The following is a 17,075-nucleotide window of genomic DNA, read 5'->3' as shown; positions in this document are numbered from 1 at the left end:
TTTTATTCATGACAATAAACTAAATAACAGTATTGTCAATGAAGACAGCACAAGATATTAACGTGCCATTGTTTTCTAACAAAAGCTTACTGTTTCACATATCAAAATACAGGACAAAACTCAAAACATTTGTAAACGGTATGCTATGCAAATAGTTTGGTCATGGTTAAACATGGTAAAACAAATATGTAAACAGTGCTGCAATGTAAATGCCCCAATTCCATTCTTTTGAAAAATTTGTTAGTTGTGCAGGTTGTGTTGATATAATCTTTTTAAAACTTTAAGTATATGATTATTTGAAAGTGAGGTGAAAAAACAAACAAAAAATCCATTTATCGAAAAGGTGAAAAATTTCACGATTTATTTCAGGGTCGAAAGATTTTTTTTTTTTTTTATAAAAACTGGGAAAGTTGATGTAAAATTTTCTCTTATCTGGGTACAATATTACATAGTCACTTTGAAATGTGAGATTTGTTATCTGCATTTGTAACTAGTATCAAAATCACAAACAAAAAAGCCATTCAAACATTTTCTTTCTCTTACCACTATCTGTAACTTCGCTTGTTTCTCCTGAATTAGAACACGACAAACATACTTTCTTCATTGAAGTCAAAAATACTTTCTTTGTTGTGCTTATTTTGATCTTTTATTCAAATTTGTTTCTTTTTAAAGTGTATTGAATTAAAAGTATACATGTTATTTGTGAAATACACAAATGTAAATTGCCATTCTGTGATTGTGGGTTAAAAAAATATCTTACTACATGTAGTAAATTTGTTAACATGAAAAGCTACATTTTGTTGTTGCAGCTCCTCAACTTTTCACCTTTACCAAGTATATGATTAAGTAAGCATTTAATTTACATATATATAGGCATGTTATATTGTGAGGAAGGCATCTCTTGATTGGCATATTTCATACCTGGAAGTGTTCTTCTACGCTTAACTAAAACATTTAAAAACAACTTAGTCAGACTCAATAAAGGCGTGTGCTTATTTAAGATGCTCTGCCCTATCAGAAAAGCAGTTGAACAAAACACTTTCTTATTTTGAAGGTTGAATTAATTGTTGAAATTGATCAAAAAGTGTAGCCCTTCCAAAGAGAACTGTTGCTATGTGGTATGGACTCTTCTCATTGTTAAAAGCTGTACAGTGACTTATTTTTGTTAACTTCTATGTAATTTGGTCTCTGGTGGAGGGAGAGTTGTCTCATTGTCAATTATACCACAACTTCTTATTTTTATGTTGTAAACTACGGCAGTCCTAGCGTAACAACGATATTCTTATCCTACAATCCAATGATTGACTTTCTGTCAAGAAATGTGGTAAAATAAAACAACTTGTTCCTGGCACAACGATATATAAATAGTTTGATTTTGATATGACATCTCCTACAATAATTATATTTTATAATTAATTACTTTTTTAACCTCATGCCAGGAAAACCCCAGTTATGAATTGATGGGCTGAAATTTTTCAGGTTGATCAGTTTGAAAAATTGAATTCTTACAGCAACTAGAGAAAGTCTTTTGGGTCTTTAGAATTCTGATAGGGGTAAAGCATCTTGGACAATAAGCAGAGTTAAAAGGGACAAGCCTTACAGATTTAACAAACAAATTATTAGTTATGTCAACTTTGATTAATAACAAAGTAATCTTGTTAAGTATATTGAGAGATGTGACTGGCAGAATATTACAACAAATCAAATTGTGGATGGTTGTGTTTTCCTTTGAATTTTGTTAGAATTTTAAGTAAGAAGAACATTTAATTTTATGGGTTGCTTTTCATTGTCTTATCTCAGTGATATTGTTACCTTTTTTTCAAAACTACCTCTACCCTTCTTTATTGAGAAAATATGTGTTATTTTCATCAAATTAAGAAAATTAGACTAAACTATGAATTTGACTGAAACTTCAATTTACCAACCCCCTTTTAAGAGTCAAACCCTGCTTTGAAATAAGACCCCTTTTGGTCAGTAATGATACATAAATACAACCTCAAATCAGCTCATATGGTCATTTTAGACATGAAAAATGTCGAAATGAGTGTTTTTCAGTTTGTATTCATCAATTTCATGAACAATACTACTGAGACTGCACTATTTGAGAAAAAGTTGTCTTTTTGGGAATAATTTTAAGCCATTTTTTTTCAAATTGGGATTCTTCTCCAGGGGAAAAAGCCTTTATTCTCCACTATTTTAAGGCAAAAATTATCACTGTATCTGTACCCTCAAGTAATCAAGATGAAGTAATGCAATTTAGGTTTTCTGACACTCTTGACATTTTTTATTTTTAAATACATTTGACTTCTTTCACAAAAATTGGTATTTATGTGTAGGTTTTCCGCTGTAAGATTTCAAGCCAAAAGAAATAAAGTGTAACAACATAAGGTTAACTAAACATGGCATATTTTTGAAAGAGAGGTCATTGTCCCTTTGTATTGTAACAATCCATTAAACAAGTTTGCTTAATCTGTTGGATAAATTTTTTAATATCGGAGTGTCAAGTTAAAACAGTGACACCTTACAAATATGTCAACTATTTATTTCCTTGTCATCAGTATCTTTTAAAAAACGTATCCTGCCGTAAAATACCGTAGAATACTAGTATCATTTATCATAATACATTTTTTGTACGATGAACACGATGAACACGAGGTTCACAATTTTCTTGGCTACACAAGAACTAAAACTATTTTGAATGTCTGAATTCTTACTGCAGATTCAAATACAGGTAGACAGATAATGTTTTGTTTTACTTTTGTCATTTCATCAGCAATTAGAATGTATTTGAACAATTGTAAAAGAATGTGAATGACTTATGATAGATATAAAAAGATGTGGTTTGAATGCTTATGAGACAACTCTCCATCCAAGTAACAATTATGAGGTTTTTTTTTTATTTTAACCTAGCTTAGCTAAGGAACTCAGGCCCACAAAGTTACCTTAGGAACTTAAGCCAATATAAGTCGTGAATTTCAAGTAAAGGAGATAATCCAACCCCACCCCCCTTTTTACTGTAATAACCATTGTTTACCTTCCTTCTTCTTAGATGTATGAAGACTTTTGTACATCTGTTTATACCACTGGTGCTGATTCTTCTCATCTACATTCTATAAAATAGAGAAATAATTGTTAAAAGATTGCATGATGGCTGCAGATTTAAGTTTAAGTTCAAAACACAATTCTAATTCAGTTGTGCTATATATTTGCTTCTGGACATTATACAAGCAACACTCATACACTCAATCTTCAGGCGAGGATCCAGAGGGGGGGGGGGGATTCCGGGGGTTGGAACCCCCCTTTTTTTGGACGATCAATGCATTTGAATGGGGACATGTAATTGGAACCCCCCCCCCTTTTGTCCTGGGTTAGGAACCTCCCCTTTTTAAAATGGCTTGATCCGCCCCTGATCTTTTCACCAGTCTTGCATGGATAATGACTGTCTGTCCGTCCTTTCGTTCGTCGTACTGTTCGTTGCCAACCATGTGAAGGAAGAACTAACGACTATTACTAGTATCACAGAAGATGCAAATATTCAATATTCTCCATATGTCTTACAGTCCTACTGATTAGTTAGGCTTATAGTGGCCATCTAGTTGCATTTGACCATTGTCATTAGTGAAATGTGTAGTTTGAACCAAAATTTTGTTGTGGTCACAATGACTTATGGACCTTTTAGACTATTTCAGATTTCCAATTTCCTTTTTCCAATTTCCTAAGTATATATTGCTGGGTGTTTTAATTTTTCTAAACCTCTTTGTTTCTAGGGGGAAAAAAAGAGCAGACAACAAATTAAGCCATTGTCAGCATTTTTTTGCACATCACGAATGGAAGTCTAAAACAAGCACTGAAGGGCATCTTTCTGGGATGTCAGAGCTAACACCTGTGCATTATTTTTATTAACATATAATTGTTAATGAAGACATCACGACTAGTGGCAGATGCATTAATGTTAAATATCTGCAGGGAATTATAAGCCACGTTCATCACAAGAATGTGTTTCAAAGATATGAAAGGGAAGCAGTTTTGTCCTTAAATAACAAACTAAGACTTTATATGTATAATTTGAGCATACTGGATCATAAGACTACTCAAATGCATTTTACCATGATCTAGTTTTTTGGGTTTTTTTCACGCTGCATCCTTTAAGGTAAACCATGTTTTGAATTTTTCCCTTCATCTGGCTAAGAAGCAAACACACAACCTCACATCTTAAATAAAAGCATGATCCCGCGATTCCTCCAAAGTACTCAGGGCCAGGGAATGAGAAAATCAGGGCACTATGACAAAAATATCAACCTCCAAAAGTCAGTGACTTTTTCATAAAATTCCAAACCACAGAAGCAGAATCACGGTTTGAATGAAAGTTTTGTGCAATGTAAAATTACATCCTTTGAACAAAAAAAATAATCTATAAATTTCATTATCGAGATCTATCAACAAGTTTGATTTCAACTCATTTAAACCTACTGAAGCATAAATATTAAACTTCAAACTAATTTAAAAACTTTAATTATTTGATCACAGTATACAAGTATTCATAAATATTATTTTTCTTTTCTAAAATTGTATATTAATTTTACATTAAGGACAATAAAACCCAAATACTATACAGTTTAATATACACCTCTGTTGTACTATGGCCAAACCATTCAATAATCAGAATCGTTAATAGTTTTTATAAGAGGGATCACAATCTTTTAATATCTTAAGATAGATCAAACTAACAAGAGAGACTTTCAAGTGCTATTTGTTCTTCAAATAATAATATTGAATAAAATATAAATAAAGTAGCCTGAAGACTTGAAAAAGTTTGTTTTTCCATAACACTTGAATTTAACCTCTTTCGCTATTTTAATTACAGTAATTTCAAAGCTATCTGAATTCAATACAAGCTCACAACAGTTGTTCAATAGCCCCCAATTTGGCAGTACGCCATATTTAATTAAGGTTATTTACAAAGTCTTAACCAAAGAAGTATACATTGTAACACACGCTTCTAATACGCAAACATAACTATGCTATCATGGTAAAGTTTATCTTTTCTATTCAATATACAAATAATATCATGTGATTAGAAGAAAAGGTTCTTAATGTATTAATAAAGATAGCAGATAATTGGACCAAAGACGTATATACAGGTGTACACTGGCTTATAATTGTAATTTGTTTATTTATCAATTTACCATTTAAACGTTATTCTGTGATTGTAATTAAACTCTTAAAACTGTTTGATACAAGAACTCAGGAATATCAAAACTATAGCCCTTGTAAGGTATTGGAAGATTGGGAGTTGTAGGCATTTACCTTAAAATCAGTTATGGGGAAATTTTCAAAAATAAGAATGCTATCTCCTTCAATCTGATGATGGAGGGAAGCTTTTAATGACCTGGCCTGGCTATAGCTGACTTTGAGGTATGGACTTCACTCACTGTTGATGGCCGTACAGTGACCTATAGTTGTTAATGTTTGTGTCATTTTGGTATTTTGTGGATAGTTGTCTCATTGGCAATCGTGCCACATCTTCTTTTTTATACTTGCACAGTCGGTTGGTACTTCTATCTTAACTCTGTTCAAGTAATCAAGGCAGTAAATTAGAATTGCAGTAACATCTAGGAGATCTAATGAATAACTAAAAACATGAACGTTTCAGTACACTATTGCTCAATTTCCTGCTGTTTACATTATGTACAGTCTTAGTGATATAGCTTTTTTTCGCTGATGAGACATAAAGTGACCATTGATTAATCAATCATTATGTCCAATGGTCAAATATTTCATGTAGATGAAGGAGAAATAGATTTATCATTGGAAAAAGAGGATATACTTGTATTTGGTAATGGCAGCACAGAAAACACACTACAGTGGTTTTGAAATCTAAGATATGAGACAAAGCAGCAATAAATTTACATTTATTTGTCTCCCTTCTAGTTTTGAATGACTTTATACAACTAAATTCTGACCCTGTGAGTGATTAAGATTTAAATTTCAGCACCACTGCTTCAAAAAAATATAGCTTTGTATGTACAAAGTACCTGTAGATAGTTTGGCCATGACCCTGTGCATGATAACTTGCCAGAAGTTCCTAAAAGGGTGCCTTAAACTAACTGGAAGGGCCCTCAACAAAAAAAATATCCTATTACTGTAAATTCAGAAATCAATGCGAGGTTTTTATTATTGCGAAAAATGCGACTGAGTTCTAAACACAATAATTTAAATTTTAAATTCAAATTTTGAAACATTTGACATTAATTTAACTGGATTTTTTCTCAAAATCGTAAAAATTAAAATCGCATATAATTCTAAAATGACAAAATCGCAATAATAAAGCACGCAATAATTTCTGAATTTAAAGTATTACAAGAGCAGTTTTTTATTTGAGCTGCTGGGAGGTTTTAAACAATGCAAAACAGAACTGCATAAACTATAAGAAAGAAGATGTGGTATGATTGTAAATGAGACAAGTCTGCACATGAGACCAAATGATACAGGAATTAACTATGGGTCGGCATACAGCTTTCAACAATGAGCAAAGTCAATACCGCATCTACTAGTTTACTTCATCAATGTAAACCACTTTGAGTCAGCCAAATCCATACAAAGAAACCCCTTGTTTACCCTCTCAGTTACATATCATGAAAATCTTACACATAATTATATAATTATGACTAATTATATGACATTTCATGAGGTAAAGTGAAATATGATCAGTCGTGTTTTGTCCAAGGTGATTTCTTTTAAACCTGAGCTTTAAAATCTTCGCAACCTTGATATAAAATATAATTAAAGCATGGGAAATTATTGTATTTTTAAATATTTATTTTGATCTAATTCACCTGGATTGCCCTTGTTGTACTTAATTAAGTTGGCTGCTTGCATATTATTATTTTTTTTATTAACGCTTCATTGATATTAATGTTCTAAGCTAAGGCCATTTGAATATTGTGTGCATAATGTTTGTAATACTAATTTGTAAGCAAAGATGTTATTCCTTTTTCTGTAATCTTCACTGGCTTTTTTATATGCTCAAATAACACTTTGAAAGATTGGGGTTTGTGAATTAGGCCATTCACATGTCACGATTTTGTGGGTATATTGGACACAAATTGAAATTAGACAGTAAATAAATTTTTTGGGCAAATTTTGGTTCCAACTGGTTGGAAAGTTTACAAAAAAAAAACGGATGTAAAACAGACCCAACATGATGGCACTGCTATAAACATGGCCCAATTAGAGCATTTGGCTAAAACCATCAAAGATTGAAATCCTTTCTGACAATTTTGAACCAATCATATTTGTTTTGTAACCTACCATTCTAAATGATAATGGCATGCCTCCATCATCCGTAGGACCAATGCCATCATATTTTATAAATGTTTCAACCTGCATATTTGTTTTGTAACCTACCATTCTAAATGATAATGGCATGACTCCATCATTCGTAGGCCCAATGCCATCATATTTTATAAATGTTTCAACCTGCATATTTGTTTTCTAACCTACCATTCTGAATGATAATGGCATGCCTCTATTCGTAGGCCCAATGCCATCATATTTTATAAATGTTTCAACCTGCATATTTGTTTTCTAACCTACCATTCTGAATGATAATGGCATGCCTCCATCATCCGTAGGACCAATGCCATCATATTTTAAAGGTTTCTTCTCTGAAGGACTGGTAGGGCTTTGTTGTGACATATCTTCTTCTTCTTCTGTCGTAGGTACAGCGTAATATGTATCTGTATGCTTCAGTCCATCCTGTACTAAGGCTTGTTCTCCTATATATAGTGCTCCTTTTGGTATTTGACCCTCTGCAAAAAAAAAAAAGAAGCTGCATTAAGCATCATTATAATGCAAAAACTAATATACGAAATATGTAAGAACTTAAAGCCATACATAATTAGTACATCATAAATTATCATCATAAAAATTCTCAAAATCTTTTAAAAAAAAAATTACAAAAAATTATAAAATCAGTTATGTTAATTCTATCACATTAGACTTCAAAACTTCAAAGATGATGTTCATCTGCAAACAGTTGTTCTCTTTTACAGTAAGGGTTCTGGTTAATGGAATGTGGTGGGAGTTGCATTGCACTCTCTGAAGTTCTGGGTTTTTTTTCATAACACACCATGAAATTGTACAAGTATGCAGAAGGAGGTATACAATTCCATCAAACAAACAATACAAATAGACCCATGTAAACAGTTTTAAAATATGTTAAGGGAGGAATTTTAAACTTCAAGATATTACGTTTTAATTCAATTAACCAAAATAATAATATAATATTGAATTTGATCACTAACTGTGCTTTTATATATAACTTAATTTTCACTTAATTAAAAAATCTGAAGACTGGTTTCTGTTTATTTTCTGTACATAACTAGCTTTGATCCATTGAAGAAAAAAACCTTAAAATAGTCCTGTGAATCTTCTCTCAAGGTTAATTTTCAAAGTTAAATACATGTAAAGAAAGTGCACCAACTGAACTTTGTTAATGTGCAAGAGATCTTCTTAACTTGACAGAAGTGTGCATGATTCATATTTTATCACCTGAACTAAACAACTATAACACTTATAAACCACAAAGAAGACAAAACTTTAATGTATAGTAAGTGTCTGGCTATATATAGTCTCCCTCAAAGCAAGGATATTAAAACTGCATAATTATTTTAATGTCTGCATAGGGGAAAACACAATGATACATGTACATGTACAGTAAAGACGTCACCTCTTTCATACATCGTTAGGTAGACCAATAATTTAATGACGCAAAGTTAAGACTATAAATCTATCTGCATAATTGTTGTTAATGTCACCATAAAAAACAATTATACACTTTGTGTTCAGTAAATATGGCAGCTTTGGTCTCATATATATTTAAGTGTACTAAAGATCCATTCATATTAGTGGGATATTCCTTTTAAGGATTTTAGGAGTAGAAGAAACCCTTGAAATTCAATACTAGAATTGGATAAAACACAAAGTTGCAGCTAATGACGACCCTTAAAATGAGGATTTCACAAAAAGCACTAAACAGGAAAATAAATACAAACAAAAATGTTGAATCCACTATACCCTTCAGTCAGAAAAATGTGACCAAACATGACTTAATCATATTCTAAAAACAATCTTCAAAATTTTCTTTTTCAGTTTGGGAAGACATTTCTGCCAGCCTGTTTCTAAATTGTATATATTGATGTGTTTATAATTATTGTTACTGTTGCTGCAAATAATGCATTTTTCGACTTGAAGCCTTGATAAATCACTTAGAAACCATTGATACCTTTAGGATATGTTACAGACGAAACGTTTTTTTGAGGTGAATGAGGACTTCCTGTTCACCTGTGTATAGACAGAGATAGATGAACTGTCCAGTCAGATTATGTAGGTACGACATACCGGTATAATCCATCAACATTACAACATAAGTGCGTAAGGACAGACTTCATAAGATCAACCTTACAACATAAGTGTATAAGGACGGACTTTGTAAGATTATTAAAATGTTATACCTTGTGTCATAATGTCAATAAAATTGAGAATGGAAATGGGGTCAATGTGCCAAAGAGACAACAACCTGACCATAGAACAGACAACAGCAGAAGGTCACCAACAGGTCTTCAATGCAATGAGAAATGTGTATAGTTTTGGTAGTCAATAGAAAAGTGTTTATAAATATGAAGGGTACAGCTTCAGAACTTTACTGACATAAAATTAATTTGATATAAGAGAAATCATTGTTAGATCCCTTCTTGCTTGCATACTATTTTAGAGTATCTACTGGAACTTGCACATTTAGGGCAATAGAAACACAGGACATTATGTCATGTTTTATCTTGAAAGAGAGGCCAAAGATACCAGAAGGATATACAATCTCAAAGTTGAAAAACATACTGACAATGTCATGGCAAAAAATGATAACTATCAAAAGACAAACAATACACGAAACACAATAAAGAAAACAACATGAACCCCACAAAGAAAACAATCAAATGTTTGTTTACACCTGGAAAAGGTAGTTCCAGTCTAATTTAGATAGAATCTTACGCCATTCAAACAATCTAAGAAAAGGAACCTGCCAATTTAAATAGACTTCCTGTACGGTGACCTATAGTTGTTTTAAATATCTGTGTCATTTTGGTCTTTAGTGGATAGTTGTCTCATTGGCAATCATACCACATGGCACATCTTCTTTTTTATATTTCCTACCTGTCCTACAAGCCAAATTGTATTCTTTTTAAAAACAATAATCAATTAAATTTATACAGAACAGAATACCATCAGTGTTATATGAAAGTTTCAATGTTTAACCCTTCAGTCATGACTTATCAACACCAGAGTTAAGTAGCTAAATCTTACTTTTATATATATCTGGTATTTAAAATATTCAAGCCAAAAGTGATACTATCTGGGTATATATCACAACACCAGTACTTGAAGTACCCTTAACTCAGTTTAAATTGATATATATACAAATTGTACAGCCTTATTCTTCAACAAATTTGGACTTTATTTCATAGTAGATTTTAAGATAGTTTGCAGGAACAATATACAGTTTGGAAGAAAAAAATCTTTATGCATTCTTTACAAAATAATCTTTTCAACATTAATAACAGATAATTTTAGAAGATTTTGCAGATTTAATCTGTATATATGTACTTTAATTTTGCACATTACTGTACTTATACAGTGCACAATGAATATTTCCTGCTTGATCATTTTTCCAAGTAAAACTAATAAAATGTGAATTCAGTTAAGCAAATGTATGTAAAGGGTCTGGAAACACTTAGATACAACTGATCTGAAGTGGAATATTATCTCTCTTATTCTTAATTCAACATTTGTATTGACGTGTTTGAAGAAAAACGCATTTATCGAAAAGTAACAAAGAAAAGGTATTACATAACCAATGTCTTTTTAAAACTGCAACACTTATACATGTATAATACTATTTTCAATTAGACAGCTGTTTTATTAAATCAACAATTTTTTTATTGAATTGGCATTTGATCTTCATATGTGACAAAGCTACTGAAATGGTTTTGGTATCTGAACTCGTTAAGCAGACATCAACAAGATTGATAGTGGGACATACTAGTAGGTCCAAAAATATGGAAGTCTTGTTTGCCATGTGATACTAGATGGCTGTTATTGGTAACTTGTTGATATATACAAATACAGATATATTGAAATAAGAAGATGTGGTATGAGTGCCAATGAGACAACTCTCCATCGAAGTCACAATGTATAAAAAAAAAACATTATAGGTAAAAGTGGGGCCTTTAACATTAAGCCTTGCATGATTTAGTTCACACATGGGTACATCCACTCTCTGCATATACTGCTATTTTACATATATGATGAGACCTATACCCCTTGTAGGATTTAGGGGCTAACTGAATGCAATATGAGACCATCGTGTATAATGAATCATGCGTTTTAAGGTGGCACATGAACTTTATTAGAGTCCAAATCCCAACTTGACATATTGGTGAACGGATCGAATTTTAGTAAAACATAAACAGTTTATTCTCTCTGCTGCCAACTATAAACATTTCCAAGTGAATTACACTGATACAAATCTTGATTATATAATTCTGATAAAAATAAACTACCTGCCTCACTATCTTTAGATCTACAAACATGGCATATTAAATTAACCTAAGGCTACAGGTATTTCTGTTTATTCTACAGGTAAATCAGCTAAATCTTTTAATATGATCTCAAATTAAATGTACTTTACATGTTTTGAATTCAATTTATGATGCAATTTTGGAGATTTCCTTCGCACATCCATAGGCAAAAATATTTTTACAATTTGGTACTTTCAGTCGTTTCTGATGATCGAACCTTTGAAAGTAACTTGCCTATAGTCCTAGTTAATTTTATCAGATGGCATTTATTTCTAAAAGGCAAAGTAAATTTCACTGAAGGCAAGTTAACGCATGGAGAAAAACTAGCCTGCTTTTGACAATTGGAGACGCATCTTGTTTTTAAGCACTGAAACCTTGCAAAATAGAAACAGCAATCTAGAGAAGAGATGGAGTTTGGAATATTAAATAAAGAATTTGATACAAAAGATAACTGTATGATTCTATCTTTCAACTCAGAGTAGATTTTTGTTTTTGAGCAGTAAGAGGGTGGCCTTTTTTTCTGAGAAAAAAAAACAACAAAAGGAGAGGTGGCTTTAGCAATCCTCGTTATATAATCATTCTTGAATTTTGTAACCAAAACTAGTCTATTTACTACTATTCAAAAAGTAAGCAAAGTGCCTAATTAGCTTATATAAAGTACATTTAGCCATTTTTTTCAAAGCTAAAACTTGCAATACTAATTGGCATGGCATAATTTTTACAAAAGCAAGACAAAGATAAAGTAAACAAATTAATCTAGCTGAGATTTTCTATATGTGCCATATTTTAGGACCTAGTTCTATACTTGGCAGCGTTTCATACCACCATTACAAAGTCAAATCTACATATTAATTAGTTTTATATTCAAAGTATGCACAAATCTATATATGTGTATGTTATTAATTTGTTTTATATTCAAAGTATGCACAGTCTATCATAATACTCGTTTCTTTATTCTTTTCAGTCATGAGGTTTATAAATGAATATGTTCAATGTCTTAACCACAATTTAATAATTAGACATGAATATGACAATTGTGACGACGGATTTATGCAAAGACAGAATTCAATGTGTGCTTTTTAGGAGCATGGCTTTGAATGTCATTTTCGTAACTTTAAGATAAATGAACACATAGAGTAAAAGATATCAAAAGAGATCCTGTTAACTTTGTTATAATTTACAGTTCATGAAGGGGATGGCTTAAAAGTGAATATTAGTTCGGATTAATTAGTTTGATGTAGTATGATTGCCGACTGTTGATTAATTGAGCCACTGTGAGGAATTGTTATAGTTTTCCTTGTGTCTTAGACCCACAATTTTGTTTGTTCAGTTTTCAAAAGTTCAACAATGATGTCAAAGTTGACATTGTAAGAAAAGAATAGAAATATGAAAATTCAATATTTAACTTTCTCACTAAAAAGAGAAAAGAAATGCCTTAGAAGATTCCAGCTATTCTCATAAACCTGAAGCAATGTTTTGTTATTGTTATTCCAGACCAAAATGATTGAATGGTGTTGTTATTTTAGTATATTTCCATAAAGCAACGTGTAATTTACTATAAACTGCCAGTCCTACAGTTACAATTATCTAAGTACAACATTTAAATTACAGTTTGTATAATCTCTATAAAATATCAATAAGAAACTAACTTTATTTGTTATATTTTGAAAAAAAATAACTAAAATCAATATTAAAAAATAAAGTAATATGTTGAAAAGTTGAAAGTAGCAGAAGCAATCCCAAATTAAGAACTACACACGATAAGGTTGTTTAAAAAAGTTAGAAACAAGTGTAGAAAGTCACAGCAAACATTAATGCATTAATCATTTTCATGCAGAATAAATCTAAATGCAGAAGTTAGGTAGAAAACGCACTCTTACCAGTATCTATAACAAGAGGTTCGGTGACATTTTTAATATCTTTCAAATCCACTGGAAAACCATTTTCTGTAAAAATTATATTTCACCAAAACTCTAAAAATAGCACACTTTACAAAACAAACTGAAATTTTAAAATTGTTCACAATAATGATAATCCAATGAATACAGCAGAAAGTCTAATCCACTTAATTGAATTAAATACACATTCCACGGGAGCTGAGAAACGTTAAAGTTCTACTACTCCGTCACAACACTACCTTACATGATATATTAGGACACAGTTCAGTTCCTGTTTGACAACACAGGTAAAGCCAGTAACGAGAGGTTAAAGGGCATAGGGCCATGCCAGGTAAAAAAATAAACTGTACATGCTTAATAACTTATTAATAAATAAATTGTATAAACAATTGTCATATTCATTAATAGTTTACACTCGTAAGACAGGTCGATATCTTATGGATTTGCTGGTGTTTATTCTGTTTGGTATTAAGACATACCACATGCTAAGTAGGCATGCAGTATTAAGGAAAAGATAAATGATAAAGTCATGACCCTCGGGTAAAACATTACACCTTATAATAAAGGTAACATACATTGCAAAACATTTGTTTTTAAAAAGACTTTATAAAGTTTGATTCAAAAGCAAAACAAAGAATTCTTAATACTATATTTACAACATTTGACAGGCGTAAAAGAACTTCGGATGGATATAAAAATTCTAAGCACAAAGTATAAAGACTAAACTTTACTTTCACAAATAGCATAGATTATCAATAATGTATTTCTAAAGCCCAGATAACCTTACCTGACAAACCCAATACTATTTGTAGGCAAAAACATTTCAAATCAATTTTACTACGTGTACCAGAAAATCCCATTTAAAAGTGCTTTTAATACGTTTTTTTTTTTTTTTTTTTTTTTTTTTTTTTATTTCAGTTGACTATAATAGTATCAGGTTATAGTCAGTTGTATCTTTTCCCATTTGTGAACCTATTACTAAAGAGAGATTATTTTGTTGCAATATTATGTCACAGAGATAAATGGCAATTCATTTATTGTCAATTTTACACTTTTATAACTTATCAATGCTAGAAAAAAAACTTGTGTTATCAAGTGCAAACTAAATCATAACTTATATCAATAAATGTCACAGAAATGTCAAAATATATGATCTTATTTACTATGGTATGCCCCTCCCTCGTATGCTGTTTGAATTCAAATTAAAAGTATTGGACACAAATTCTTCTTCCTTTTTATCTTTCATGTAGTTCTATTTCAGGAAGCTTATATTATGACATTCAAAATTTATCTTATATACTTTCCAATAAAATTAAAGCTACATTATGTACATTTTACTAATCATAGATATTAGGCTAACAATTGTAAACCATAAAAAAAATGATAATGTTTTATCTTTCTTTTTAGTAATATTACTGACATCACTTTCCAAAAATGCCCCTTAAGTAAGAAATTTCAAATTGTAAAATAATCATTGGATGACTTTTAATTTTCCAATAAAAAACTCTACACTGAAAATTTAAGTTAGAGCACCATTCAGTCCAATCAACTGAAGACAGGAAATACTTATTATCTGATGAACACCATCCTAAACTAGGACATATCTGATGAACACCATCCTAAACTAGGACATATCTGATGAACACCATCCTTAACTAGGACACAAATACATTCCCTATTTATCGTGAAATGTAACATGAGGTTAATTTCTAACAAATCAATCCCTGTATCTTTGTAAATCAAGGCCTATCAGATGGCAAGAGTCCCCTGTAGTAGTGTTTTATTACCATTATAGGTGTCTTGTTTGTATGTTTATATCACTTGATCTTTTGTGGTGATCGTTACCTTAAAAGGTGAGAATTTGTTTGACCACAACAGCATTCCTAACATATATTTATCCTCTAAATACTTGTGGTTTTATTTTTTTTCTCCTATGATTGATGATTACATATTGGTAAATTGGTATTTTGTTTTAAAAATAAGACTGCATGTAACTATGCATTCTGGATGATTTTGCACTATTTGTCGTTGAAATAAATCGAGGGCCAGCAAATTCATGAAAGATGACCCTGGCTGTTTTCAAAAGTTGCTTGGGGGTGATGAAGCCACCTCTACAAACCCAAGGCTTGCATATATTTGAAATTTGAACTACTATCCTACCTGATTATGATGCTAATCTGTGGGGAAAGTTAAATTGTGATACATGCTTACTAGATCTTACGTTTATGTAGCCTGTTTACTAATTATGGATTTTAAGGACCAAAAACAAATCTATCACTCTTAAAGATATCATATAAATGAATAACTTTAATGAAACCAAAGAAAAAATTGGACCATCATCTTTGTTCTATTTCTTGTTGGTGAAAATATGATCTGTTTAACCTAAAGATATGCCTTTCATGAATATTTGTGTTCACATTGTTGTTTCCTAACAAACTCAAACAATAACATTTACAAAGATTACCGCCAAGTATTTTGTTTAGTAAAGACATACTACAACTATGTACTACTACAGGTAACAGATACTAAGAAATTGTAAACGGTACTTATCAGTGATATAATGTACTTAATTAGAAGGTAACTTTAATTCGTTTAAAATTTAAAAATCATTTCACAACATTAATATGTCACCTTATAGGAAAATCATCTTTAAATGTCTCAAGAACCCTCATAAAAAATCAGTAAACTTCTAAATAAATATAAAATTGACGATAAATTTGTAATTCAAGTCTACATGTTAACTTCTTAATGACTTACATAATATTAGGCACTAGGATACCTACACAGGAAATGCATTTATAAAGATGATCGCCCCCAGGGTAGTGAAAACACCATTAATGTAATACAACCAGTACATAAAAATGTAGTTATGAGGAAAACATACAATGAAACATTATCTGCTATTCGATTAAAATTTCTCTATTTTGTATTTTAAATTTAGTTATTAATTTAAACTTTTGACACTCAATGAAGGCTATCTCATTTTCACACGCTGCTTGTGAAAGCATAGGGTATTTTGTTTCTACTATGTGTGTACTACTGTATTTAAAGTCTTACCACCGACACAAATTGATAGGGTTTAGATTTTAAGGATCGAAAAGTATTTTTGAATTTAACATGGAAATTCAACATCTAATTTAAGAATCCAAAAGGATTGTGTGACCTAAATTGTATGGCTGATTTATCATACTAGCCATGTTGGTAAAGTTCAGGATAAACTAATTTTATGTTATAAAGATAAAATGGTGTGAAATTTTAAAAGAACCCTGTCAAAATGGTGGATTAACTTGGATCTAATTGTTCACTCGTTTAACTTTACATATTAGAGGGGGTATAGGACCTTTATCGGGACTCCGAGATCCAGGAATTCTTTTTTTTCGTATTTCGGGACCTCAGGGATTCGTGTTTTTAAGTCTGGGATTTGGGGATCAGGTGTTTTTAAGCCCGGGGTTTTGGGATCAGGACCCCTCCTACTCCCCCTCATATTACATATCAACTTGATGTTACTATTTACCATATTTGATCCTTTCAATTATTTGAT

The 17,075-nt window shown here is 31.2% G+C and overlaps 1 protein-coding gene across 8 annotated transcripts in view; it reads right to left on the bottom strand.

Annotated features, from left to right (window-relative positions):
- Nucleotides 1-17,075, bottom strand: part of LOC134724854 (uncharacterized) — a 120,131-nt gene that overhangs the window by 54,123 nt on the left and 48,933 nt on the right. For 3 of the 8 annotated variants that reach the window (XM_063588153.1, XM_063588156.1, XM_063588159.1), the window contains exons 13-16: nt 13,517-13,582; nt 7,597-7,811; nt 3,035-3,110; nt 544-570 (exon numbers count right to left, since the gene is read on the bottom strand). In XM_063588153.1, coding sequence (XP_063444223.1) covers nt 544-570; nt 3,035-3,110; nt 7,597-7,811; nt 13,517-13,582 — 384 coding nt within the window. Of the gene's footprint in view, nt 1-543; nt 571-921; nt 946-3,034; nt 3,111-7,596; nt 7,812-13,516; nt 13,583-17,075 lie in introns of all 8 variants that reach the window. The other 5 variants (XM_063588154.1, XM_063588158.1, XM_063588160.1 and 2 more) reach the window with 3 other exon arrangements.

The sequence above is a fragment of the Mytilus trossulus genome, chromosome 7, assembly GCF_036588685.1.
Source record: "Mytilus trossulus isolate FHL-02 chromosome 7, PNRI_Mtr1.1.1.hap1, whole genome shotgun sequence".
In the NCBI taxonomy this organism is placed as follows: domain Eukaryota; kingdom Metazoa; phylum Mollusca; class Bivalvia; order Mytilida; family Mytilidae; genus Mytilus; species Mytilus trossulus.
The sequence above is the reverse complement of the archived record's forward strand: the minus strand, read 5'-3'. Positions and strand labels throughout refer to the sequence as shown.